This window comes from Lepidochelys kempii, chromosome 10 (assembly GCF_965140265.1).
Source record: "Lepidochelys kempii isolate rLepKem1 chromosome 10, rLepKem1.hap2, whole genome shotgun sequence".
In the NCBI taxonomy this organism is placed as follows: domain Eukaryota; kingdom Metazoa; phylum Chordata; order Testudines; family Cheloniidae; genus Lepidochelys; species Lepidochelys kempii.
This window is the reverse complement of record NC_133265.1, coordinates 31,741,360-31,769,187: the sequence shown is the minus strand read 5'-3', so window position 1 is coordinate 31,769,187 and position 27,828 is coordinate 31,741,360. Positions and strand designations below refer to the sequence as shown.

The 27,828-nt window shown below is 43.3% G+C and overlaps 1 protein-coding gene across 7 annotated transcripts in view; it reads right to left on the bottom strand.

Annotated features, from left to right (window-relative positions):
• Positions 1-26,556, bottom strand: part of MPG (N-methylpurine DNA glycosylase) — a 66,569-nt gene extending 40,013 nt beyond the window's left edge. The window contains exons 1-4 of one of the 7 annotated variants that reach the window (XM_073362681.1): positions 26,438-26,556; positions 11,346-11,492; positions 10,281-10,514; positions 6,852-7,056 (exon numbers count right to left, since the gene is read on the bottom strand). In XM_073362681.1, coding sequence (XP_073218782.1) covers positions 6,852-7,056; positions 10,281-10,505 — 430 coding nt within the window. In that variant the 5' untranslated portion in view covers positions 10,506-10,514; positions 11,346-11,492; positions 26,438-26,556. The other 6 variants (XM_073362682.1, XM_073362687.1, XM_073362683.1 and 3 more) reach the window with 6 other exon arrangements.
• Between the last annotated feature and the right edge of the window lie 1,272 nt (positions 26,557-27,828).

The following is a 27,828-nucleotide window of genomic DNA, read 5'->3' as shown; positions in this document are numbered from 1 at the left end:
GGGACCACACATCTCAAAAGAACCTCCAATTAAAGGTCAGCAACCTCCATTTCTTCTTTGAGCGCTGGTCCCTATGTGTATTCCACATGTGGGTGATAGATAAGCAGTATTTAAACAGGAGCGGGTGGTGAGGATACAGTTGTTATAGATTCTTGTCATACTGCAGTCCCAACAGCTGCATCTGCAGAGAAGGCTTGAACTAAAACAAATGTTTCCTGAATGTAGGGATGGAGCTTCAGGTAGCTGGTCTACAGCCCCGGAGCCCAAGCCCTGGAGCCCCCATGGAAAAAAATAGTGGGTGCTCAGCACCCACCAGCCACCCGGCCATCAACTGTTCAGCAGTGGTGGGGAGGTGCTGGGGGAAGCGGGTGGCACGGGGGCAGGAAGAGGCGGAGCAAGGGCAGAGCAGGGTGGTCCTTGGGGGGAGGGAATGGAGTGGGGGTGGAGCACCCATCCAGACAGAAGAAAGTCGGAACCCGTGTTCACAATAGGTACCTCTCAGAGAGGTGCTGCCAAAGTGGCTCGTGCTCTAGTGGAATGGGCTCTCACCCCAGCCAGGGGAGGAATGCGCACTAATTGGTAACACAGAATGATGCAGCTGGAGATCTACTTAGATAGTTGCCGAGCAGATAATACCTGTCCTCATAACCACTCTGCTATAGCTCCAATTAATCCTGGAGATTTTCTATCCATTTTGTCCTTTGCAGGTACAACACCAGAGCTCACGGACAGCCAGAGAGTGAAGTCTCCTGTCCTCACTAGAAACAGGAAGTTTTGGGAAGAATACCGGTAAATTGATAGATTGATTTATGTGTAACTCGGAAATTATTTTTTGGGATGAATTGCAGGTGAAGGGAAACCTCCGAATGAAAAATAGTGTAAGACAGATCAGCCATGAGTGTTCTCGGTTCACTCTCCTACCAGCATAACCATTCACAATGTCTCTGGTCAGACCCGAAAGAAGAGAAGACTAAGGATAAGGTAGGGTTAAGATATCCTCTGGTGAGGTGCAAGTTTCAGTTTGTCCCAGAGTCCATGATGTGCAAGTAGTCGTGACCGATCAATCTTGTGCATCCACAATCATTGTGGATGGCAGGTCTTTACAGTGATGGGTCAGTACCATCAAAGTCTATTGGGAAGCTCTTAGATGGTGTAAGTATATGCCGATCCTTAGGCTTAAGGATCAGAGCTGAAATTGGTTCCACCACATCTCTTCTCCTTCGATCCTTGCCCACATGTGAGGACTCACCCGACTTGGGCGCAGACCTGGAAGGAGATCTGTCCTTATGCTTACAGAAGCATCCCTTACTCTCATGAGAAGTCCTGGATGATGACTTCTCAGGCTTAGCAGCTCTGGCTTCTGCTCCCAAGCTTGTGCTCGGAAACATGCTGCTCGTCAGTTGAGGCTGATGTATGGGGGAATCTCCCTGGTCTGGATCAGACTGAGGTCTCATAGCCTTCTCCATAGGATGTTTTCTTAGCTACAGCTCTTGTGCCTCACAGGTTCCAGGGGGAAATGAACAGCAAATACTGCTCTTAGCTGAGATATGCACTTCTCCCAGACAACAGAGGCAGTGTTGGTGCTCATTGCTCACAGAAAAGGAATGGGCACAGGAGATGCAGTTCTTAAACCTTAGACTCTGGGCATCTTTGTCCATAGGGAGAGACTCCATGAGGGCAGGGAGAAACTAAGGGTCGGTCTACGCTACTGAGGCCTGGTCTACACGGGGGGGGGGGGAGGCTGAACATGAATAATGTAGCTGAAGTCAATGTACCTAGACCTACTTACCGTGGTGTCTTCACTGGGGTAAGTCGACGGCTGATGCTCCCCCGTCGACTCCATGGAGTACCGGAGTCGATGGGAGAGCGCTCAGCAGTCGATTTATCGCATCTAGACTAGATGCAATAAAATCGACCCCCACTGGATCAATCACTGCCCGTCAATCCAGAGGGTAATGTAGACAAGCCCAAAATTTGGTCCTCTTAACTACATCACTCAGGGCTGTGAAAAATTTCGCACACTGTAATGTAATTAAGCTGACCTAAGCTCCGATACAGACTCCTCTAGGTTGACGGAAGAAATCTTCCATCAACCTGGCTATGGCATCTCAGAGCGGTTAATTTACTACAGAGATGGAAGAACCCCTCCTGTCACTGTAGTAAGGGTCTATGCTGCAGCTGTGCTGCTGTTGTGTTTTTAGTGTAGACATACCCTAACTATACTATATATTTACAAGTTTGAAGCAGAAGAAGCCTGGAGAAATCTGTGGACATAGAGGATTCCGACTTGGGCCATGCAACAGTAAGAAGGAACGGAAGAGGTATAAGTCCCACCAACACTTACACCCTTGGTTGAGAGCACAACAAGAACAACTAAACAGGCACGGACCAATGGACACGACTTGCTAGAAATCTCAGGCGCAGGGTGCACGTGTGTATCCACTTGTGGAATACACATGTAAGGACCAGCACTCGAAGAAGCGGGTATTATGCAAGTCCTGCTCCTTTGGTAAATTACTGGATTGAGCTGCTGCAATACAAAAGCCTAGTGGTGCCAACTGGCAAAGGATTCACTACTCTGTCAGCAATTCCTATCAGGGCTGACAAACTCACTACTGCGAACACATTGCTTTCATGGTATTTATCTATAAATTATGAATTGTAAGGTATCAAATGAAAGCTGGAGACACACTGGCCATACCTGATGAAAGCTGTACATACAGATGGTGTGTAAGCAGTTATATGTACCTACTAAAATATGTTTTAAACTATTTTAAAAAGCAAATTTGACAAACAGGTTTTCTGCCGGACAAACTATAGCCATTCACCTGTCCCTGTCTCTGATGTAAATTAAGCACTGTAAGCCAAACACACAGGAGCTACATTTGCATTCCAAGTCAGCATGAGGCTGAGAAGTCCTCCTGAGGGTCAGCACACTGAAGAACAAATGGAGGGTGTTTCCAACCTTTACTGGTCTATAACTGGGGGACAAGACAGATATTTTGGTTGTCCATCAGCAAGGGAGCAAAAAGAACAGCGCCTTTTGCATTCATGAATGCTGGATCCTAGCCATGTAGATTGGTGACATTAGGCAGAAGCTTTAGACGAGACGCTGCTTTAGACAAGGATTTCAGCCTGTTAAAGGTAAATGTAGGCTCTAAGGACCATGTTATACCTTTTGCTTTACATGTAACCATTTCTGTTTCCATTATCCTTTCTCAGTATCTCTTAAATCTTTATCTTTGACAATAAACTTACAATTGTTTCACTATAAATACATCTCTGTGCTATGGTGTCTTACAGACCCTGATCCTGAGCTGTACCAATGAAGCTGTGTGTGTATATATACCGTTCCTTTGGGAATAGGAAATCTGGTAATTACTGAGAGCGACCGGTGACAGGGGCTGAACACTACAGGGGGACACTCAGAGGAGCTCAGGGACTGGGGTACATCCAGTGTTAACTTTCAAGACAAAGCAGGGGCTGGCAGAGCCCTGAGGAATTTGTTTGGGTGACTAATAGACTGGGGATGTCAGGGAGCTGACACGGAGTTTAGCACAAACAAGTCTCTCTCTCTGTCTCTCTCTCACAGAGGCAAGGGGGGGTAACAGTGACTCACAGCCCTGGGCACCCCAAGAAAGAATCACAGCTACTTCTGCACCAATGCTGGATGTCTGCCGCAGCACAATGACATCAGTGCAGTTCCAAGGGGACGGATTTCCTCAATGTAGACAGGTCTTTGGAAGCTACTACAGGAGCAAGGCAATCTGTATCAACAGACTCTGCCTAGCTGTTCTTTACATGTTCTGACATGTATCTGTATAAATGCTTCACCAACCCACCTGACGCTCTCAGCTCCAATACAAGACTCAGACGTACAATGGAAGAGCAGCCCACGAGGGGCAAATTTGTTCTTGCAAATCCCCTGTAGGGCTACTGATGAGGACAAATTTTTATCTTAAAACAAAAACAACCCAGTGAATATATGAACAGACCGCACACAGACATCAACCCTTCTAATAAGCCTGAACACAGGTATCTGAGGAAAAGCTGCTGACAGAGCCAATTTCTATCAAGTCAAGGGACTCAATTTAAGCACAAAAGATGGTGGTTGTTTTGTTTTTTTTAACAGAAGATTATTATTTCCAATATTTCAAGCTGTATAAATCCCATCCCAGCTGAGGAAGCACTCTGCCTTTTATTATCTGGACAGACTCGACAGAGACATCTTAATGAAATTCACATGTGCTAGTCCAATACAATCCAGACTCCTCCATTCAGGAACACAAGATTCCTCCTGGAACAGCCATGGGAGATATACTAGTTCTTCCCTATGGTTTTAAGCTGACACTGGCTGGCTGGCTGGCTGAGCTCCAAAGACTGACATCTGAAGATTCATGGTCACTTGTACTACGAACATTTGCTTCCTACTTAGGAAAATGCCAAGTGATTTTTTTAAAAAAAAACCTCCTTGGCACAAATGCAAAACCATTAAAAAATATCATCTGAAAATTCCAAAATAAAATAAATTAAATAGTTCCTCTAAGAATAACCTATTGCAATATTAGGATGTCTTTAGTAACCCATAACTTTATTCCGAACTGCACAGGAAGTGAGACAAAGTAGGACTGAAGGAAAGTCATTCTGCACTTCAATGAATAACATATTGGCAGGCTTGGAAGGATATTTTCAGATAAGTTTCAGTATAACTTGAAGTCCTTCACACCAACTGCAGTCCCAGCTCCCCTGATGAGGGCTTCCTAATATTATCACCACAGTGCAAGAAGTTTACTTCAGTCAATCTGTAGTGATTCTTCCCAAACGTGCAGCTCTCAGATGACTTATTAATTTTTCTTTGTGTGCATAAATTGTTCAGAAGACCGAGAGTTTAACTATCTTTAAAAACAACAATGAAACAAGTTTGAAGTTCTTCAAAAATAAGGGAATTTTCTTTTAAGGTAAATCAAGGCACAGACTCTGATATTTCACAGTCCTTTTCCAACAGCAGCAACCCCTCATGATTTGGGCAGGAGACACCGAATTTTCCCATCATTCCACCAGATATGAGGACTTGTTATAGCCCATAAAGCTAGCTTGCCTTTATTATATTCACTGCCTTGCCTTCATTATATGCTGCCTATATTCAACAGTAAATATAAGACACATAAGGAAGTAAAATATAAGGCATGTATCCTGTAAGACACTGGCTTCAGCAGTTAGCATAAGACTTGAGGCCTAGGAACTTTGGCACAGATCAGTGACCTAATGATCACCCCTAAGTTTTGGGGAACTGGAAATAATAGTGTGAGGGGGAATTTTGTCCATAATGACATCAGCCAACCACAGGAACATGAGCTAACACCAGCTTTGGGATAAAACGTCCACAAATGTCTGACCACAATAGTGTCATGGCAACGAGTTGACCTACATGACAATAAGTTGAGATCATGAATATGCTAACCTATAGGAGAATGACACGCCAACTTTGGTAGGTGAGGAAATACAAATAAGGAAGAGGGGAGAAACCCCAACGCATTAGACATAGTGGCGTTAGTGTAACATATTATAAAAGCTGTATCCCAGCCTGTATGCGGGAGGAGAGAGAGATGTAGCCCTTGGGAAGGGCCAGAATAATGGCCACTGGTGATGATGAGGAAGGTGATGGCTAACATTTCAGGTTGTTCTGCAAGAGATAATGTGAGTATATGGAGTATATCCTGAGCTGAATGTAGAGATGTACATTCTGTATTATCTCTATCTACCTTACAGAGTTAGTGTGTTTGTGACTGTGCTAAATGTATTAATAAATTATTGTAAATATAGAAGGGTTCCTATAGTGTGAGTGTTGCAACAGTGCACATCGGGGTTCCCAAATATATAGTAATTTTAATAATACTGAGCCTGATATTGGGACACGAACCTGTCAACCCTCAAAGTGATAACTGAGAGTTCTTAATCAATCAATATAATTAATACATAATCTATAGATCCAGCTACATTGTGTCCTCGAAAGACTGTAAACAAATTTATCATGAACCACCATCAGTGGTGACTAGCACAGAAGTTGCACACATGAGGCAGCATCTCAGGATAACAACACCGAGAATTTTCTAAATTCATCCTAAGAAAAGTTTGTCAAATACAGATTATACCTTAGAGACTCAAATATTATATGTATTCCAGTACTGCCTAGAGGCCTCATCTGAGATCGGGTCCCCATTCTGCTAAATCCATTACATACACGTGGTAAGAGACAGGCCCTGCCTGCAATATGTGTGTAATACTCACTAGTTGTCAATGGCAACATTAAATTTAAAGTGGCCAAGTCTTCCGGGGTTGTTTTTAGCTACGGGTCCATGAGCAGAAGCACCAAGGGTATGTCTACACTACCTGCCAGATCGCTGGGCAGTGATCAATCCAGCAGGGGTCGATTTATTGCGTCTAGCCTCGTCTAGTCTAGATGCGATAAATTGACGCCCGAGCGCTCTCCCCTCGACTCCTGTACTCCACCGTTGCGAGAGACACAGGCGAAGTCGACAGGGGAGCAGCTGCAGTCGACTCACTGCAGTGAAGACACCGCGGTGAGTAGATCTAAGTACGTGGACTTCAGCTACGTTATTCACGTAGCTGAAGTTGCGTAACTTAAATAGAAACCCCACTCCTCCCCCCCCGCCCCCAGTGTAGGCCAGGCCTAAGTCACGAGGGGAGGCAAAGGTGGTGGTAGCAACTGTCTTTGCAGACTAAGAGTCTGTATGAAACTCATAAATGACTGAGGACATGGCAAGTATGAATATCTGCACTATGGAAGCACCTCATTCCGTAATCATTATAACTCTTGAGTCCCCACTTACCCTGGCTGGAAACATTCATGCAGAAATAAATCCCATAGATCTGGTACACATACAGGGTTCCTGGTTTCATGAACATTGCTGCATTTCTTGCAGTTTGCTTCCCTCCCTTTGAATGGGAAGCTGCATCTTCCCCACCCAGATATGCCTCCGTTTCCACAATCCTTCCCCGGAGTTCTCTGCCATCAGGAAGTTTATGAACTAAAATCTGAAAGAGAGGTCAAAAGTGTGTGTTAGTGAGTCCCACAGTAAGGAACCCTTTAGTTAGGTCAACATAGCTATATTAGTCAGGAGTGTGAAGAAAACTCAACCCCCTGACCCATGCAGCTATGCCGACCTAACCCTGAGTGTAGGCACAGCTATGTCGACAGAAGCTAACTTTGTTTGGGGAGCCAGTGTTCCTACAACAAATGAAAAACCCCTTCCATTGATGTAGGCTGCACTTACACTACAAGGCTCTGCTGGCACAGCTACACCAACATAACTATGCCAGAATAGTCCCTGTAGTGTAGACACAGCCTTGGTCACTGGAAAAAGCATGAGAAGTACAGAAATGTAAAGAATCAGGGATTATCACACAGCATAATGGGTGCTTCTCCATCATCTCCCATAGAATGCACTGCAAACTAATGTGAGCTTTTCCAGCTCCCATCCGGTGCCACACCTCAGTCCAAGGATCCAGACACTTACCTATCATAAGTTCCTAACATAAGTTCCATTTTTTTCAATGTGACTGTATCATGCAGTACAAATTTATGTTGTTACAGAGGCATAAAATAAGGTCATTTTTTCCAGCCTGCACACTTGTTTTTTGTTCCATCCAACATGTGTATTGGCTGAAGCAAAGAGTGCCACCTGTTAACTCACTGACACTGACTCTAAATCACAACTTTAGCACATCATTAAATGTGTATTATTTAATTCAGAGGAAAATATGACAACAAATATGATGAAATAACTTCATCATTGGACACAGTCTTACCAAGACTAGTACCAAGTTCTGGTCCCCAGCTGGGCACATAGTCATAAACAGGGTATTAATAATACTTTTGTAATTTCCACACTACATAACATGCAGTGGAGAGACTCTGGGCAACAGCTTGACAAAACTTCACTATTGAAACAGGCTCCCTGCTGCTGGCACTCAGGTAAATAATTCAGTGTAGGTGGAGAAATAGAGAATGGTGAAAAGAATTTTAAAACGAGAGAGAGAGAGAAACAAAACATAAGCAAAATCCATACACATTGTTTTTTGTGGTTTGACCTAATGTTGTTTCCAGACATCTTGTTTTATTTAATGTGTTTATGAAATACTTCAACGTAGCCTCTTTTGGGCACAAACTCTCTGTTTAATTATACTACATTCTGCACTCCCATATTTAAAAATAAGTGGTTTTGGAATGACCCTCATGAAGCAGAGAGCTTAATTCCTGCCAGATGCTTGCACTGGATTGCTAAAGCAATTGTTGGCCTGATCCAGTAATGGATTTGCCAGAGATCTGCATCAAACACTACAACTGTTGCATTTTAGAATCTGTTTTTAACAACTCCCGAGTTATCAACAGTATCAGAGAAATTATTGAGTTTACCATTTTCAATCATGGAATATGCACAGAGAGACTTCAGAAGCATACTAATTTTTTGGCCAATCTGAAGTCATGATCTGTGACTAATGACAGTCAGCTTTTATGCTCCAAAAGCATCAGACACACATGGATAACTCTTTCTTTTAAACAGAAGAAATGCTGAAGATCAAATTGTGGTTTTAAGATTCACATAGCTATTTCCTTGATTTCTCAGCTACCCCAAATGTGCACAAAGAAAGCCACTCAGGACACCTCTTTCACTGATGATTAGCAAACTACATCTGTATTTTGTCCTCCATTACAGCAAAAACAATTCACTGAAGTAGAATAAAGACAAGGGTTTCTCCTAGTGGAAAAATAAGCAAATGCCCTTACCTATCCTCATTCACTAGTACATATGCAAAATATCCTATGATGTATTCTATTCTATTCAGGTTTCTGTGTCCTATTGACGGTGCATACTAATATGACCAAATGCATTTTAAAGAGTTACTGTCAGGCCAAGTATGGCCCAAAATTTAGGTTTTGTAAGACAAAATCCAAAACTTTTACCAAATCTAAGACTGACAGAAACTTTTCCATGACAACTTAAAAAAAAAAAAAAAATTCCAAGAGCGATAACAGGCACAACACAGGACAATACAGAGCTGGAACACACAAGTTTGAGACCTTTGGAGTGCCTCAGCAGTGTGTGGGTGGAGTTTGAAAGATTTAAGGGCTAATTCTGGGCTAAAGTACACAACTCATCTAACTGAACTATGTAATGGGGATTTCTGGTCCCTCAGGGGGAAGGCCGTGAAGATATTATGCAGCTGCTATCACAGCCTCAGGGCTCCTGTGGCTCCCCGCCTATGGGTAGGTAGAGAATGTCTGATGGATGTGCACAGTCAAAGATCCAACAGCCCCACCCCTGTGACACCCACAGCCTGCCCCACAAAACACATTGTATTCTAGTGCAAAGGGATCCTTGATGGAACACAGTTAAGTAGTGCACAAGGAAGGGTGAAATCATGCACCTTGCCTTTTCTGTAGGATCGATCCATGCTGATTCAGGCAGAGTTAAGACCCTTCACATCTGCAAAAAAAGAGGCAATATCTGCCTCTTAAGAGGAGAGAGCTTGGTGTATGTTAAGTGCGAGGCTGTTCCAAGGATACAAGGCAGCACGAAAGAAGGCACAAAGTCTAGAATGGTAGTTTGGGTTTTCAGAGAGAAGTAACTATTCTGACATATTATAGCATTATAATAATCCATAGCCCTTATAAACTGCTATTCATCCATAGATCTCACAGCGCTTTACAAAGGAGGTCAGAAGCATTATCCCCGTTTCATATATACAGAAACTGAGACAGAGGAAGGGAAATAACTGGCCCAGGATCACCCAGCACACCTGAGCTGGGAATAGAACTCAGGTTTCCTGAGTCACAGTTCAGTGCCCTATCCACTAGGCCACCCAGCCAAAGAAAATACAAAGCCAACATATAGGAATACCTGTTACAAGAATAATGGCCCTGGATCAGTCACCAATCCCATTTCAGTGAGTAAACCGGATTAAAAAAAAATAAAGCTTCAAGATAAGCTTAATGCAAAATGCAATAGAAAAGAGATCTGATAAGAGACTGGTTCTGCTCATACAACCAAAATGGGCCCAACCCTGTTCCCAAAAGTCCCAGTGATTTCACCAAGAGCAGGAGTGAGCCCATATTTCCTGTAACAGCAGAGAGCCTTGGAATTAAAACCCAGTAAAAGGATGCAGTTATGGTCCAACAACTTATGTTGTTGGTGTGTGCTGTACCATAAAGTAAACCTATTGGCACAGACACGAGCATGAGTCCTTGTATCAATTACCTGTCCTAGAAATGATTTAGCCAGGTTGATGCAGGGTTGGTTGAAAAAGTCTGTCCCTAGCCGGGAAGATGTCCTCTTCTCTTCACTGAAGTATTTGCTGCTTACTGGAGAGGAATTCCCATCAAGGAGAACTGTCAGGCTCCCAGAGGTGTCAGCTGGAGAGAAGCCTGGTTTACTTTGGACAGCATTTAATGGAGTTAACCGCTTTCTTTTTCTTGGCATCATTCTGGAAAACTGTCATTTAAAAAAAAATGAAATAAACTCTTTTTATGTATTTACAGGAACTAATTTCCATGATGGTGACCTTTACACAGATCCTTTTATCCAAATGAATACAAAAGCTCTAATTTATTGGACAAACTAGACACAGTCTACAACCAGGTTAACACTTATAGGCAGCTAAGTCAGGCAATGCAAAGTTGGCCTCTGCTCTGACAAGTGTTTGTAAAATAGCAGCCCGGGGCTCCAGTTTTTCTCTTTTACGGAATCCAAATCAAATCAAATCAAATCTGCTAAATTTACAAGTAAAAATAAATTTCTAATTGCTAGCCCTGAAAACAACCTGTAACAAAGATTATGCAATTCTGTTAAATGATACACAAGCCAAAGAAAACTAAGAACCATTTCAAGACCTGTGCTGGCTCAGCAGGGCTCACAGCAGTAAAGAGAAACAAACAGTTCAGACAGCAAAGTGAGCAGAAAAGGCTCTGAACATACACAGTCCACAGATCAGTCAAGTAAGAAGATGACATTCTTCACGCTAACAAACTCATTTAGTCCGAACGTACTGGATTATAGCAAGCACGGTGGTAGCACATCTGCTGTAGACATGCTTGCATCAGAACTTCTGCTAAAACTGCCTAAGTATGATCCCAAATAACTTTTGAACATTTACACATCAGTGAGATGAGTGGCAGTGTTCAGCGCACAGGGTTGGGAATCAGGAGACCTGGGTACTTTTTCTGGTTCTGCCACTGACTTGATGTGCGAGCTTCAGAAAATCACTGTTCCACTCTGTGTCACAGTTGCAATATCTGTAAAACAGGGATAATTACATTTACTCACCTGTATAAAGCACTTGAAGATCTATGCTAAGTATTAATATGACTTGGGCACTCGGAAGCAAAGTTCACATCTCACGCAGGTAAAACCAGTGAGGTTCACCTTTGCTGCTGTACTGTTGGACTGGAGACTTTTTCCTGCAAGGCACATCTGAAAAAGCAAAGGCCAGCAAGAACAGTTTCGAGGACTGTGTGTGTTTCAATGTAACAGTTCCTTTGGGCCTGTCAAAAAATGCTATGAAGCTGTATATTGGGATGTCACGAAAGGGGACAGGGCTTTTGTTAGAATACAACCACTCACTATGCTCAGAAGCAATTTACAACTCTTCAGTGTGAACTATTCCCCTCCAAATCTAGTAAAAGACCAGCTCACCAGTAGGGACTATTTACACACAACGTTTAGAGGGGGTCGTGGCTCATCCATTTTTGAGTTATTAGTGTACAAAAGAATATTTTAAATGATGGGAAAAGTGCATTTTTCCCATATTCCAATAATATAAAATGCCTTAAAGGCCAAAATCAAGTTCAAGCCTTCTCAAAATTCTTTTCTGGGACCAAGCTAAGAAAGCTCCAGCCGCAAAGGGAAAAACTTTCAGGAGGTTGTGAGCATGCGAAAACAGGAGCTTTATAGTACATCTACACTGCAGTGGTGGGTGTGAATGGCAGCTCCAGTAGATGCACCCATGCTAGCTGTACTTTAGGTAGCTTGCTAAAAAGAGCAGCGAGGATGTCGTCAACAGGTGGGCTTGTGCAGCAGGTGCTGAAGCCCAGGCCGGAGCATCCTCTGCTATTTTTAATGAGCTAGCTAGGGTACAGCGAGCATGGGTGCATCTACTCAAGCTGCATATCGCACCCACAGCTGCAGCGTAGACATATTCTTGCCGGAAAGCTCAGCGTAACTCTGCTATAATATGAATCACTTCACCAATCTCTGAAATGACGCCGCCTCTAGACGAATGCCTGCCATGTTCCAAGCAAAAGTGCTCAACAGGAAATGAAGAACAATCCTGTACAAACTGAAACTGCAGGGGAAAGAATTACATAATAAGTATGTAATTGCCTACCCTGATGTGTGGCAAGAACACCTATATACTCCTAAAAATGCCATGGATGCCGAAAGCCATTTGTACCAACATTTTATGTCTCTCTTGACCGATGGCCCCTTCAACAGCACAGTGCCCTAGTACCAGCTCAGTACTGACTCAGATTAAATAGTGCCCCCTACTGAATCACCAACACTATTTCCTGTAACACCACATTCTGTAATGACAGACCGGTCAACCCACATTCCTGTAACACCACATTCTGTAATGACAGACCGGTCAACCCACATTCCTGTAACACCACATTCTGTAATGACAGACCGGTCAACAGCACATATAGAAAAGGTTTTGATGCTGCTCAGCACTTGACATGCCCCATGTAGCCCAAGTTCTGAGCACACACTGCTGCTGCTCAGGCACACCCAGCCTTCTCTAGTTATTCTAACCAGAGTGCATTCACAGGCGGCTCCTTCCAGAGTATTTATAAAGGAGGAGAGGGCATGAAGGTCTTCACCAACTACAGAGCCAGCCACGTCACATGGCAATGGCAGGCTTCCTGCCCACTCCTGCATGTGCCTTTAGTAGAGAGCAAACATGAAATGGTTAAAAGCATGCTGCTGCTCTAGCTGCTTCTGGAGAAGCAGATGGCTCCAGAGGGAGGTCCCCAACTGCCCAGGCTTCTGATAACTAGGAGAAACACATAGCCAATTGCTTGCCAGACATGAAGGTTGCAGATCTCTCAATGACAGACAGACAGACAGACAGACTTATGTGCAGTCCTGGTAAGAGATTCGAGTCCAGGACTCCATGGTGGCATTCTCTGAAATGCTTCTAGTTCCACACGCAGAGCCAGTTAGACAGGCAGAAATGCAGCATCTCGATGGGTGGCTGAGGCAGTGGTGTTGGGAGGAGGGATTTATGTTTATTAGGAATGGAGGAACCTTTTGGGAAAGGAGGAGCCTGTACAGGAAGGATGGGCTCCACCTAAATCAAAATGGAACCAGATTGCTGGCAAGTAAAATTAAAAAGTTTGTAGAAAAATTTTCAAACTAAAAGCTGGGGGAAAGCCAACAGATGCGGAGAAGCACTTTTTTCAGACAGAGACATCCCTTAGGGAAGGATCTATTTAACAGGGATTCTCCATAGCCTAGTAAAAAGGAAAGGATAGGAGTTTATAAAGTACCTGTAGGCTAGGAAGAGAAACAATCAACTTAAAAAGAGTCCCATTCAACTACATCACATGAATGCAGACAACTAAATATTGACAAATTTTATAAGTGCTTGTATACAAATGCTAAAAATCTAAATACTAAGACGGGTGAACTTGAGTGCCTGGTATTAAATGTCAATATTGATATAATAGGCATCACAGAAACTTGGTGGAAAGATGATAATCAAGAAGCCTGCCAAACAATCAGTGGGGCCACTGGACAACCGATAAACTAAAGGAGCACTCAAGGAAGACAAGGCAATTGTGGAGAAGCTACTTGAATTATTTGCATTGGTCTTCACTGCAGACCATGTGTTGGAGATTTCCACACCTGAACCATTCTTTTTAGGTGACAACTCTGAGAAACTGTCCCAGATTGAGGTTTCAATAGAGATGGTTTTGGAACCAATTCACCCCAACAGTTCTGAAGGAATTCAAATATGAGACTGCAAAACTAGTAACTGTGGTATGTAAAAAGAAAAGGAGAACTTGTGGCACCCCACTCTCCTGCTGGTAATATGTAATATGTAAATGGTAATATGTAATGGTAAAATGTGGACTCCCTCCTCAGGCCCTACGCTACCAGCACTCCCAGCTACCTTTGAGACACCACTGACTTCCTGAGGAAACTACAATCCATCGGTGATCTTCCTGAAAACACCATCCTGGCCACTATGGATGTAGAAGCCCTCTACACCAACATTCCACACAAAGATGGACTACAAGCCGTCAAGAACACTATCCCCGATAATGTCACGGCTAACCTGGTGGCTGAACTTTGTGACTTTGTCCTTACCCATAACTATTTTACATTTGGGGACAATGTATACCTTCAAATCAGTGGCACTGCTATGGGTACCTGCATGGCCCCACAGTATGCCAACATTTTTATGGCTGACTTAGAACAACGCTTCCTCAGCTCTCGTCCCCTAACGCCCCTACTCTACTTGCGCTATATTATTATATTATTAAGGATCTACAACCTATCCTGAAGGATGACCCAACACTCTCACAAATCTTGGAAGACAGGCCAGTCCTTGCCTACAGACAGCCCCCCAACCTGAAGCAAGTACTCACCACCAACCACATACCACACAATAGAACCACTAACCCAGGAACCTATCCTTGCAACAAAGCCTGTTGCCAACTGTGCCCACATATCTATTCAGGGGACACCATCACAGGGTCTAATAACATCAGCCACACTATCAGATGCTCGTTCACCTGCACATCCACCAATGTGATATATGCCATCATGGGCCAGCAATGCCCCTCTGCCATGTACATTGGTCAAACTGGACAGTCTCTACGTAAAAGAATAAATGGACACAAATCAGATGTCAAGAATTATAGCATTCATAAACCAGTCGGAGAACACTTCAATCTCTCTGGTCACACGATTACAGACATGAAAGTTGCGATATTACAACAAAAAAACTTCAAAACCAGACTCCAGCGAGAGACTGTTGAATTGGAATTCATTTGCAAATTGGATACAATTAACTTAGGCTTGAATAGAGACTGGGAGTGGCTAAGTTATTATGCAAGTAACCTATTTCCCCTTGTTTTTTCCTACCCCCCCCCCTTAACGTTCTTGTTAAACCCTGGATTTGTGCTGGAAATGGCCCACCTTGATTATCATACACATTGTAAGGAGAGTGATCACTTTAGATAAGCTATTACCAGCAGGAGAGTGGGGTGGGGGGAGAGAAAACCTTTTCTAGTGGTAAACACCCATTTTTTCATGCTTTGTGTGTATAAAAAGATCTTCTACACTTTCCACAGTATGCATCCGATGAAGTGAGCTGTAGCTCACGAAAGCTTATGCTCAAATAAATTGGTTAGTCTCTAAGGTGCCATAAGTACTCCTTTTCTTTTTGCGAATACAGACTAACACGGCTGTTACTCTGAAACCTGTGGTATGTAACCTACTGCTTAAATCAGCCTCTGTACAAGATGATGGGAGGACAGCTAATGTAACTCCAATTTTTTTAAAAAGCTCCAGCGGTGATCCTGACAATTACAGGCCAGTAAGCCTAACTTCAGTACCAGGCAAATTGCTTAAAACTATAGTAAAGAACAGAATCATCAGACACATAAATTAACACAATATGTTGGGGAACAGTCAACATGGTTTTGTAAAGGAAAATCATGCCTCACCAATCTATTAGAAATCTTTGAGGGGGTCAACAAACATGTGGACAAGGGTGATCCAGTGGATATAGTCTACTTGGACGTTTAGGAAACCTTTGACAAGGTCCCACATCAAAGCCTCTTAAGCAAAGTAAGCAGTCATGGGATAAGAGGGAAGGTCCTCTCATGGATCAGTAACTGGTTAAAAGACAGGAAACAAAGGTTAGAAATAAATGGTCAGTTTTCACAGCAAAGAGAGGTAAACAGTGGGATCCCTCAAGGAGCTGTACTGGGACCAGTGTTCTTCAACATATTCATAAAGGATCTAGGAAACAGATTAAACGGTGAAATGGCAAAATTTGCAGATGACACTGAATTACTCAAGATAGTTAAATCCAAAGCAGACTGTAAAGAGTTACAAGGGATCTCACAAAACTGAATGACTGGACAACTAAATGGCAGGTGAAATTCAATGTTGATTAATGCGAAGTAATACACATTGGAAAACAACTATACATACAAAATGATGGGGACTAAATTAGCTGTCACCACTCAAGAAAGATCTTGGAGTCATTGTGGACAGTGCTCTGAAAACATCCACTCAATGTGCAGCAGCATTCAAAAAAGCTAACCAAATGTTAGGAACCATTAGGAAATGGACAGATAAGACAGAAAATATCACTATGTAAATCTACCCCTTGAATACTGCATGCAGTTCTGGGCACCCTGTCTCTGCAGAAATACATTAGAATTGGAACAGGCACAGAGAAGCGCAACAAAAATGATCAGGGATATGGAAGAGCTGTTATACAAGGAGAGTTTAAAAAGACAGAGAATTTTCAGCTTGGAAAAGAGATGAGTAAGGGACGATCTGACAGAGGCGTATAAAATCACGAACGATGTGGAGAAAGTGAATAGGGAAGTGTTATTTACCCCTTCACATAAGAACTGGGGCTCATCCAATGAAATTAACAGGCAGCAGGTTCAAAACAAACAAAAGGAAATACTTCACTCAACATACAGTCAACCTGTGGAACTCATTGCCAAGGGATGCTGTGAAGGCCAAAAATAAAACTGGGTTCAAAAAGGAATTGGATAAGTTCATGGAGGATAGGTCCACCAATGGCTATTAGCCCAGATGATCAAGGACCCAACCCTATTCCCCAGATGTCCCTAAACTCGGACTGCGAGAAGCTGGGACTGGATAACAAGGGATGGATCACTCAGTAATTGCTCTGTTCAATCCCTTTGAACCACATGGCAGTGGCTGCTGTTGGAAGACAGGATACTGGGCTAGAAGGACCATTGGTCTTACTCACTATGGCCCTCCTTATGTTCCTCTCCCATCATGGATTCAGCTGCTCAAGCAAAATCAATCACCCTCTTTCCCACTTAACATACAAAATCAGGCTCTCACCTATAGCCCAGGACCTGAGGGGTCAGACAGTATTCTCAGCTCCTCTATGCAACAGCTAGACCTGCCTCTCCCTCTCACAGCTCTCCAGAGAGAGAGGAGGCTTCTGCTAACATTTCTTTGCCAGCCAGGTCACAGCAGGATGCCCTAGCACTATAGCAGAGGGAAACAAGCTGAGAGGTAAAGGACCCCACAGTATGGACTCTTGCCAATCATACAGCAGCCAAGAGGTACAGAAAATTTAAAGAAACAATTCTGGCAAGTACGCAGAAAGAAATCTGGATGTGGCAGGGGGCTGGCTAGCTGAAACAGGGGCTGAGTTGATCTCTAATGACATCGGGACAGGACAGCACAGAGTACCAATTGCTATGCTGGAATGTTGCATCAGATAAAAGTAAATTCGCCTCCCTCTTCCTCTCCTGTCTCAACCAAACTCCACTCAGGGAAAGTGAAACAAGCGTAATGGCATTTCTTGAGTGCTGCAGACAGAGGAAAGTAAGGCAGGTCTATCTTTTACATGTGGCTCTCCAGAAGCAGATACCAAGCCCGTCAGCTGTCAAGTCCCTCCCCTCAGATAAGCCATCTCCTGGACTTTTGGCATAGAGTGTAGTGTTCAGCCCCCACAACACCCTACAGTGTGACATCCCAACCTTGTACAGCATTCCAGCATAGCAAATGGGACACTGTCTGCTCTGTCCTGTTATCAGAGATTAACCCAGTCCCTGCTCCCAAGAAGGGAGTGAAGGCAGAGGCTAGCCAATTATGATTATAATCTGTAAGTGAACTATATTTTTTAAATTTTTTTTAAATAAAGACCTTGATTGTGGGTTTATTCCTACCAATACTTTAAAAGTCTGGCAAAATGAATGAAGGTTACACCCACCCTTAGTGACTATTGGGGATGTTAGTTTCCTGTAAGAAAGAACTCCCAGTACATTCCCATCCATCTGGCTGCCACATGTGATGTAACATCTGACCAGACATCTGATTAGTTCTGAAACAAAACATTTATCCTGCTGCGAAGAACAGGGGAAGATTAAGGGGGAAGAGAAGAACTGATGAAAATTCACAGCTTCAAAATCTACACACAGCTTTTTTTTTTACTGAAGCCATTCCAGGCTCTTTTCAACATTCAAACACACGGCACAAACCTGAAATGACAAAATTACATATTAAAAGTGAAAAACAAACAGGAGTTAAGATTAAAACTGACAACAAACGTCAGCCGGCTCAACATCCTGGGATTTTAATCAACTGAACTGATATCAATTATCATTTGGAAAGATATTACATGTATGGTTTAGGGAACAGAGAAAGGGAGTGAGGGTCATGACTTCTAACCTAAAGGAAGGCAAAAACTGAGTTGAGGTGACAGCACAGATCCCCAAAACAAGGATATTTAGGAGGCTAGCAGAGCACAGACCCACATGGGCATGAGGAAAGCTTAAGTGTGTGAGGCACCACTGACATTCCAGCAAAAGATAGTCCCTTCCATAGCAAAGTGGCCTAGTTTCCAGTGTTACAGCAGTCTCTCCTTGTGAGAAGCCTCTATTTTCCAAAATAAACTTGCAGCACATTTCTGACAGGCCTTGGACCAGGCTTCTTCCTTCCCTTCCCCATAGACAAAGTATATACTATTTCTAGGAGATCTCATGCAGGTCACATTTCTCTGCAGCAGTTGCTTCTCCAGGCATTAGCTGTGTCATTACACCATCTACCCCAGAGACGGTATGGCATTCAATACCCTATCTATATAACTGAATCCCTGGCCAATCTATTTACATTTCTATGTACAAAAATAACTATGTTAAATGAAGGTTATTTAGGTTAATAAATCAACTCAAAAGTTAGGAAATGGCAGAATGTAAGTAACTGCAATCTCAATGCACCACAATTGTGCATATGCATTATACATTCTGTATTTACATAATCACATACTCTTTTTCCCCCATGGGACAGCCTTACTCAATGCACAAGCTGGATGGTGCTCAGGAAATGAGGAAACTATATTTCTTTCAATCCTGAACATTTAATGTAATATTTACTTCACACCATCTATGGCCAATAATGTTAAAACCAATCAGAAGTAATTTTTTTTAAATATTAGGAACGAAAGAAATCCTAACAATATATGGATCCATGATGCATATAGATGGTGATTACATCATTAATGATGCAAACAAGACAAGAGTGTTCAATCAAGATTTCTGTTCTTAATTTGGCAAGAAGCTGGATGATATATTGGTATCACATGATAGTGAAATCCTTTCTGTGCCAACAGTAACTAAGAAGGACATTAAACAGACTCACCAAAAGATAAATATTTTTAGAATGACAAATCAGGATAATTGGCACCTGTTTTAAAAGAGTAGGCCGAGGACATCTCTGGAGCACTGATATTAATATTTAATAAATCTTTTAATACTTGGGAAGTTCCAGAGGACTGGAAAGAAGGAAAAGTTGTGCCAATATTTAAAAAGAGTAAATGGGATCATAAGGGTAATTATAGGTCAGACTGACACTGATCCTGGCTGATACAAGGCTCAATCAATAAAGAATAAAAGGATGGTAGAATTAATGCCTGACGAGATTTTTTTTTTTTTTTTTTACGGAAAATAGGTCCTGTCAAATAAGCTTGATTTTTTAAGTGTTGATACAATATGCTTTGACTTCTGCAAGTCTTTGTACCTCATGATATGCTGATTAAAATAGTATCATTCAGAAATCAATATAGCACACATTAAATGGATTAGAAACTGTCTGAGATCTCAAAACGTCATTGCTAACAGAGACCCATCATCAAGCTGGGGGGCTTCTACTAGGGACACACAACGATCAGCTTTCATTACAATGATATTGAATATCTTTATCAACCATCTGGAAGACAATATAAAATCCAGTGGCCTGATAAATGTTGCAGATGACACAAAAAATGTTGGGTTGTAAATAAGGATGAAGACCTGTCACCCCAGCAGAGCAATCTGGACTGCGTGGCAACTTTGGGGTGATCGAAGTATTTTAATACAGCCAAATGCAGATCATATATTTAGGAACAAAGAATGCAGGCCATACTTACAGAATGGGGAACTATATCTTTGAATGCAGTGACTGTGAAAAGGACTTTGGGGTAACAATGAAAACTGACTGAACATGTGTGCTCATGGCAATGCCACTGCCAAAAGAGCAAATTCAACCCTTGAATGTATAAGCAGCAGAATATTAGGTAGAAATAGGGAGATGTTATTACCTCTGTATTTGACACTGGTGATACCATTAATGGAATACTATGTCCAATCGCATATATTTGTAAAGAAATGTGCTCTAGTTAGTTATTGGACTTAATGAGGAATATACAGGGTGAAATACTCTGGCCTGTGTGACACAGGAGGTCAGACTAGGTGATCATAATGGTCCCTTCTGGCCTTAATATGTATGGATTTATAAGTCTTGCATTTCCTGTTTTTGCTGAAGACCCCTTGGAGGAGCCAAGAACTCCAATGGTAACTATGACAACGCTTAACTGAAGGAACAGGATTGTTACTGATTCTTTCCTCCAAAACTATCCGGCAATTGAGCTAGCTAGGCATTAACAAACAAAGCACCAAGAGTATAAAAAGTCTGAATAAAAATCCCTCTCTTCACACAAAGAAAAGGAGTACTTGTGGCACCTTAGAGACTAACCAATTTATTAGAGCATAAGCTTTCGTGAGCTACAGCTCACTTCATCAGATGCATATCGTGGAAACTGCAGCAGACTTTATATATACACAGAGAATATGAACCAATACCTCCTCCCACCCCACTGTCCTGCTGGTAATAGCTTATCTAAAGTGATCATCAGGTGGGCCATTTCCAGCACAAATCCAGGTTTTCTCACCCTCCACCCCCCCACACAAATTCACTCTCCTGCTGGTGATAGCCCATCCAAAGTGACAACTCTTTACACAATGTGCATGACAATCAAGTTGGGCTATTTCCTGCACAAATCCAGGTTTTCTCACATCCCCCCCACCCCCATACACACACAAACTCACTCTCCTGCTGGTAATAGCTCATCCAAACTGACCACTCTTCAAGTTTAAATCCAAGTTAAACCAGAACATCTGGGGGGGGGGGTAGGAAAAAACAAGAGGAAACAGGCTACCTTGCATAATGACTTAGCCACTCCAAGTCTCTATTTAAGCCTAAATTAATAGTATCCAATTTGCAAATGAATTCCAATTCAGCAGTTTCTCGCTGGAGTCTGGATTTGAAGTTTTTTTGTTTTAAAATAGCGACCTTCATGTCTGTGATTGCGTGACCAGAGAGATTGAAGTGTTCTCCGACTGGATTCTCCAACAGATTGATAGAGCCAGAAGAGTTCCCAGAAGTTACCTACTACAGGACAGGCCTAACAAAGAAAATAACAGAACGCCACTAGCCGTCACCTTCAGCCCCCAACTAAAACCCCTCCAACGCATTATTAAGGATCTACAACCTATCCTAAAGGATGACCCAACACTCTCACAAATCTTGGGAGACAGGCCAGTCCTTGCCTACAGACAGCCCCGCAACCTGAAGCAAATACTCACCAACAACCACATACCACACAACAGAACCACGAACCCAGGAACTTATCCTTGCAACAAAGCCCGTTGCCAATTGTGCCCACATATCTATTCAGGGGACACCATCACAGGGCCTAATAACATCAGCCACACTATCAGACGCTCGTTCACCTGCACATCCACCAATGTGATATATGCCATCATGGGCCAGCAATGCCCCTCTGCCATGTACATTGGTCAGACTGGACAGTCTCTACGTAAAAGAATAAATGGACACAAATCAGATGTCAAGAATTATAACATTCATAAACCAGTCGGAGAACACTTCAATCTCTCTGGTCATGCAATCACAGACATGAAGGTCGCTATCTTAAAACAAAAAAACTTCAAATCCAGACTCCAGCGAGAAACTGCTGAATTGGAATTCATTTGCAAATTGGATACTATTAATTTAGGCTTAAATAGAGACTTGGAGTGGCTAAGTCATTATGCAAGGTAGCCTGTTTCCTCTTGTTTTTCCTACCCCCCCCCCCAGATGTTCTGGTTTAACTTGGATTTAAACTTGAAGAGTGGTCAGTTTGGATGAGCTATTACCAGCAGGAGAGTGAGTTTGTGTGTGTATGGGGGTGGGGGGATGTGAGAAAACCTGGATTTGTGCAGGAAATAGCCCAACTTGATTGTCATGCACATTGTGTAAAGAGTTGTCACTTTGGATGGGCTATCACCAGCAGGAGAGTGAATTTGTGTGGGGGGGTGGAGGGTGAGAAAACCTGGATTTGTGCTGGAAATGGCCCACCTGATGATCACTTTAGATAAGCTATTACCAGCAGGACAGTGGGGTGGGAGGAGGTATTGGTTCATATTCTCTGTGTATATATAAAGTCTGCTGCAGTTTCCACGATATGCATCTGATGAAGTGAGCTGTAGCTCACGAAAGCTTATGCTCTAATAAATTGGTTAGTCTCTAAGGTGCCACAAGTACTCCTTTTCTTTTTGCGAATACAGACTAACACGGCTGTTACTTTGAAACATCTCTTCACACAGGTTCCACTTCCTTGGTGCCTGTAATATAATTTCCCTTCCAGTTCTTCAGTCATCCACAGTCTTCAAAGTAGACAATACCTGAATTTCAAATGTAAATTCCAACTCCCTTAAGGTTTTTCCCCAGGACTTCTTTACATATTGTAAAGAATTAAACAAAACAACAACCCTGTTGTTACCTCTGCAGATTCATTTAAAGCAGGGATGTCAGAACTCACAAGTTAGCAGCCCAAGGCCAAGTGGATATTGTATTGGGAGGTTTCCCTAAGAAAGCAGCAAGTGATTCTGTCACTATGCCCTCTGATGTAGTACTAACTCAATGCCCCAGCAAGGCTTAATGGGCACTGTGCTGATGGAGACCCCTTCTTTTAGATGAGACATAAAAGGGAGGTACTGATTACTTGTAGCCCAGTGATACCCAGTCCAGTTTTGGGCCCCACACTTCAAGAAGGATGTGGATAAATTGGAGAGAGTCCAGCGAAGGGCAACAAAAATGATTAGGGGACTGGAACACATGAGTTATGAGGAGAGGCTGAGGGAGCTGGGATTGTTTAGCCTGCAGAAGAGAAGAATGAGGGGGGATTTGATAGCTGCTTTCAACTATCTGAAAGGGGGTTCCAAAGAGGATGGCTCTAGACTGTTCTCAATGGTAGCAGATGACAGAACGAGGAGTAATGGTCTCAAGTTGCAGTGGGGGAGGTTTAGATTGGATATTAGGAAAAACTTTTTCACTAAGAGGGTGGTGAAACACTGGAATGCGTTACCTAGGGAGGTGGTAGAATCTCTTTCCTTTTAGAGGTTTTTAAGGTCAGGCTTGACAAAGCCCTGGCTGGGATGATTTAACTGGGAATTGGTCCTGCTTTGAGCAGGGGGTTGGACTAGATGACCTTCTGGGGTCCCTTCCAACCCTGATATTCTATGATTCTATGATACCCATACCTCAGTGGTTCAGTAGCGAAATTACCAATCAACATTACCCAAAAGAGCCACAGTAATGTGAATTCATTGTTTCATTCACTATAGTACTATTCATATTTAAACAGCATGATGGGAAATATTTAGTTATATAATTCTCACAGCAAAGAAGTTAATAACTTGATGCAGGTTGACAACTGATTAACAACATAGTAAAAGCATCTTGATTGGTTAATAACTTAGGTTGGTTAACAATTAAATCACACACTGTTTTAATACCACGTGCTGCAAAGATCCACAGGAGACACATTAAAGAGCCACTTACAGCTCGTGAGTCACAATTTGAGTATCAGTGCTGTAGCCATTCAAGATCCTGAGACGCTATTTATGCTATTTACCAATGTTTATCTTGGTTTATCATGATTAACAACCTTGACACTAAACTAGGCCCCAAACTTGTGAAAATTTAAACACTCAAGTAGTCTCAGGGAATCAACATCCAATGAGACTTAAGCATGCCAGTTTCTGCAGGACTGGGGACCAAACTCCTTAGGTGGTTTCAAATTAATACAACATTACGCTTTGCTGACAGTCCTAGACTGTTTATGCAAGGCTGCTGTTAGACAATAGCTGCCTTCCAGCTTGTACAGCACACACTTAGCTGAAGTGAAAAATGCAAGCAGAACTTTAAGTTCTTGCTAGTGCGTCTGTACCCTCAACTGTTGCAAGATAAGCACTTTCCCAGGAACACAGACATAACTTTTAGGGCTGTCAATTAATCTCAGTTAAACTCACATAATTAACTCAAAAAAAAAAAACATGATTAATCACAGTTTTAATTGCACTGTTAAACAATAGAATATCAATTGAAATTTATTAAATATTCTTGGGTGTTTTTCTACATTTTCAAATATATTGATTTCAGTTTCAACACAGAACACAAAGTGTACAGTGCTCACTTTATATTATATTTATTACAAATATTTGCACTGTAAAAATAATAGACAAAAGAAATAGTATTTTTCAATTCACCTCATACAAGTACTGTAGTGCAATCTCTTTATCGTGAAAGTGCAATTTACAAATGTAGATTTTTTTTTGTTACATAACTGCACTCCAAAACAAAGTAAAACTTCAATCCTACTTCTTATTCAGCCAATCGCCAAGACAAACACGTTTGTTTACATTTACAGGAGATAATGCTGCCTGCTTCTTATTTACAGTGTCACCTGAAAGTGAGAACAGGCGTTCGTGTTGCAATTTTGTAGCTGTCATTGCAAGGCATTTACGTGCCAGATATGCTAAACAGTCGTATGGCCCTTCATGCTTTGGCCACTTTTCTAGAGGACACACTTCCATGCTGAGGACACTCGTTAAAAAAATAATGTGTTAATTAAATTTGTGACTGAACTCCTCAGGGGAGAATTGCATGTCTCCTGCTCTGTTTTACCTACATTCTGCCATACATTTCATGTTATAGCAATTTCGGATGATGACCCAGCACATGTTGTTCCTTTTAAAAACACCTTCACCACAGATTTGACAAAACGCAAAGAAGGTACCAGTGCAAAATTTCTAAAGATAGCTACAGCACTCAACTCAAGGTTTAAGAATCTGAAGTGCCTTCCAAAATCTGAGAGGGACAAGGTGTGGAGCATGCTTTCAGAAGTCTTAAAAGAGCAACACTCCGATGTGGAAACCGCACAACCCAAATCACCAAAAAAGAAAATCAACCTTCTGCTGGTGGCATCTGACTCAGAAGATGAAAATGAATATTCATTAGTCCACACTGCTTTGGATTGTTATTGAGCAAAACCTATCATCAGCATGGACACATCCTCTGGAATGGTGGTTGAAGCATCAAGGGACATATGAATCTTTAGCCCATCTGGCACGTAAATATCTTGTGATGCTAGCTACAACAGTGCCATGCGAGCACCTGTTCTCACTTTCAGGTGACATTGTAAACAAGAAGCGGGAAGCATTATCTCCTGCAAATGTAAGCAAACTTGTTTGAGTGACTGGCTGAACAAGAAGTAGGACTGAGTGGACTCGCAGGCTCTAAAATTTTACACTGTTTTATTTTTGAACACAGGTTTTTTGGTACATAATTCTACACTGGTAAGTTCAACTTTCATAATAAAAAGATTTCACTATAGTACTTGTACTAGATGAATTGAAAAATATTATTTCTTTTGTTTTTTACAGTGCAAATATTTGTAATAAAAATAAAGTGAGCATTGTGTTGTAATAAAAATCAATATATTTGAAAATGTAGAAAACATCCAAAATATTTAAATAAATGATATTCTATTATTGTTTAACAGTGTGATTAATCGTGCAATTAACTTTTTTAATCACTTGACAGCCCTAATAACTTTGTATTGCCCTGTTCACACTTCCCAGTCTGAGAAGTCAGTTGCCTTCAGAGAAAGGCAACACATAGGGACCGTTACTTAGTCTGTGCACACAGGGCCAGCTGACCCCAGGAAGGGCAGAGGGTATCCCATTTACAGACCAAGTACTGTCTTAAAGCAGAAGAAGCTGCAACCAAACCCTCCTCTTCTGAAGAGCTGGCAGAGAGGCTAGAGCTGGCCTGCACCCCCTGCTCCTCCTCCCCCCCCCAACTACTGGGGGAGCCCCAACAAGGAAGGGGGAAGTGGGCTGCAGCCAGTGCCCCTCCTCCCCCAACTGCTGGAGGAGCCCCCGGGGGGGAGGGGGCTGCAGCCAGACCCCCCCACATTGGGGTTTCTCGCTGGGCGCGGTCCGGGGGGGGCAGTCCGTGCTGCTCACCTGGGCCGTGCGCCTCCAGCCGGCGCTGCAAGCGGGGACGAGGCCGAGCTCGGGGAGGGCCGAGGGAGCCCCGCCTCACCGGAAGGACCGCGGGCTCCCGGCTCCGGAGTCCCGCCCCCGAGCCACCTTCCGCCCTCCCGTTTCCCCGGCCCGAGCGCCCCATGCACCCTCTGGGCAAAGCCCTCGGCGGGAGCTTCAGGCCCCTGCGCTTCCCTCAGGGAGACACCCCCTCCCCCTCCCCCTGGCCTGTCCCCGCCCGCCCCCCGCAGGCAGACAGGCCCCAGTTCTGCTCTCCTGGGCTCCCCCCTCCCCGCCCCTTGAACCCGCACCTCGCCCTGGACACCCGCACCCTTTGTTACTATGGGCCTGAGTCCGGGGGGGCTCCCAGATAGCTGGGGGCACAGGCCTGCCCTGGAGAGTGCAGGTTAGGGGGGGGCTCCCAGGCGATGTGGGGGCACAGGCCTGACCTAGAGAGTGTGGGTTAGGGGGGCTCCCAGCTACAGGGGGGCACAGGCCTGCCCTGGAAGAGTGCAGGTTAGGGGGGGCTCCCAGCTACAGGGGGAGGGGCACAGGCCTGCCCTGGAGTCTGATGGCATGCGCAGCTACAACCCAAATAAGATCCTTCATTTATTGGCAGTTGTTTGCCCATCATGATCCTTCCATTAAATGCATGTGTAGGTGTGTACGCTCCCCCCAGTCATGGGCAGCCCTGCATGTGCACAGCACTGAAATACCAATCTCCATACATTAGGCATGTTAATTACCTTATTTTTATTGTATAAAATCCAAGGTACTTGCTCCTATGCTTGGGCAGAGGTAGCTGTCCCTCACTCCCCCTGTCAGAATCTGATTTATCTGAGTTCTGGCATAGCTTCCCACTCACCTTTCTGTCCTATGCAGAGCCCTACTTCCCTCATGCTCTGCTGGGCCCTGGCAGAACCTTGCTTCCTCCAGCAGAACTTCCTACCCCTCACCCCATCCCCAGACAAAGCAATTCTCCCTACATCCCTCCCTCTTGGCATGAGACTGCCACACCACAGATCATTTTCTACCAGATGTGTTAGCTGCAGTTTTCCCAGCTGAATCTCATTGCTATTTTCTGCTCATGTTTCTAATCTGTAGGAGGGGACTGGATGGGATGTCTACCTCACAACTGGCCTGAATAGGTAAAAAGGGCCTAATAACCCTTTGACAGGCTGTACCTGGAGAAGAGTCAGGGCTGCTAAGCTCTAACTGATGATGAAGCACAGCTGGGCAGGCCCATGCTGAGCTCATATAAAACCAGGAAGTGGGGATGCAAGATGGGGGCTATAGGAAGGAATGTGACAGTTGCCTCCAGGGAGGAGGGGTGTTGGTAAGAGACAAAAAGAAATAAGTCTTGGGATCCTACT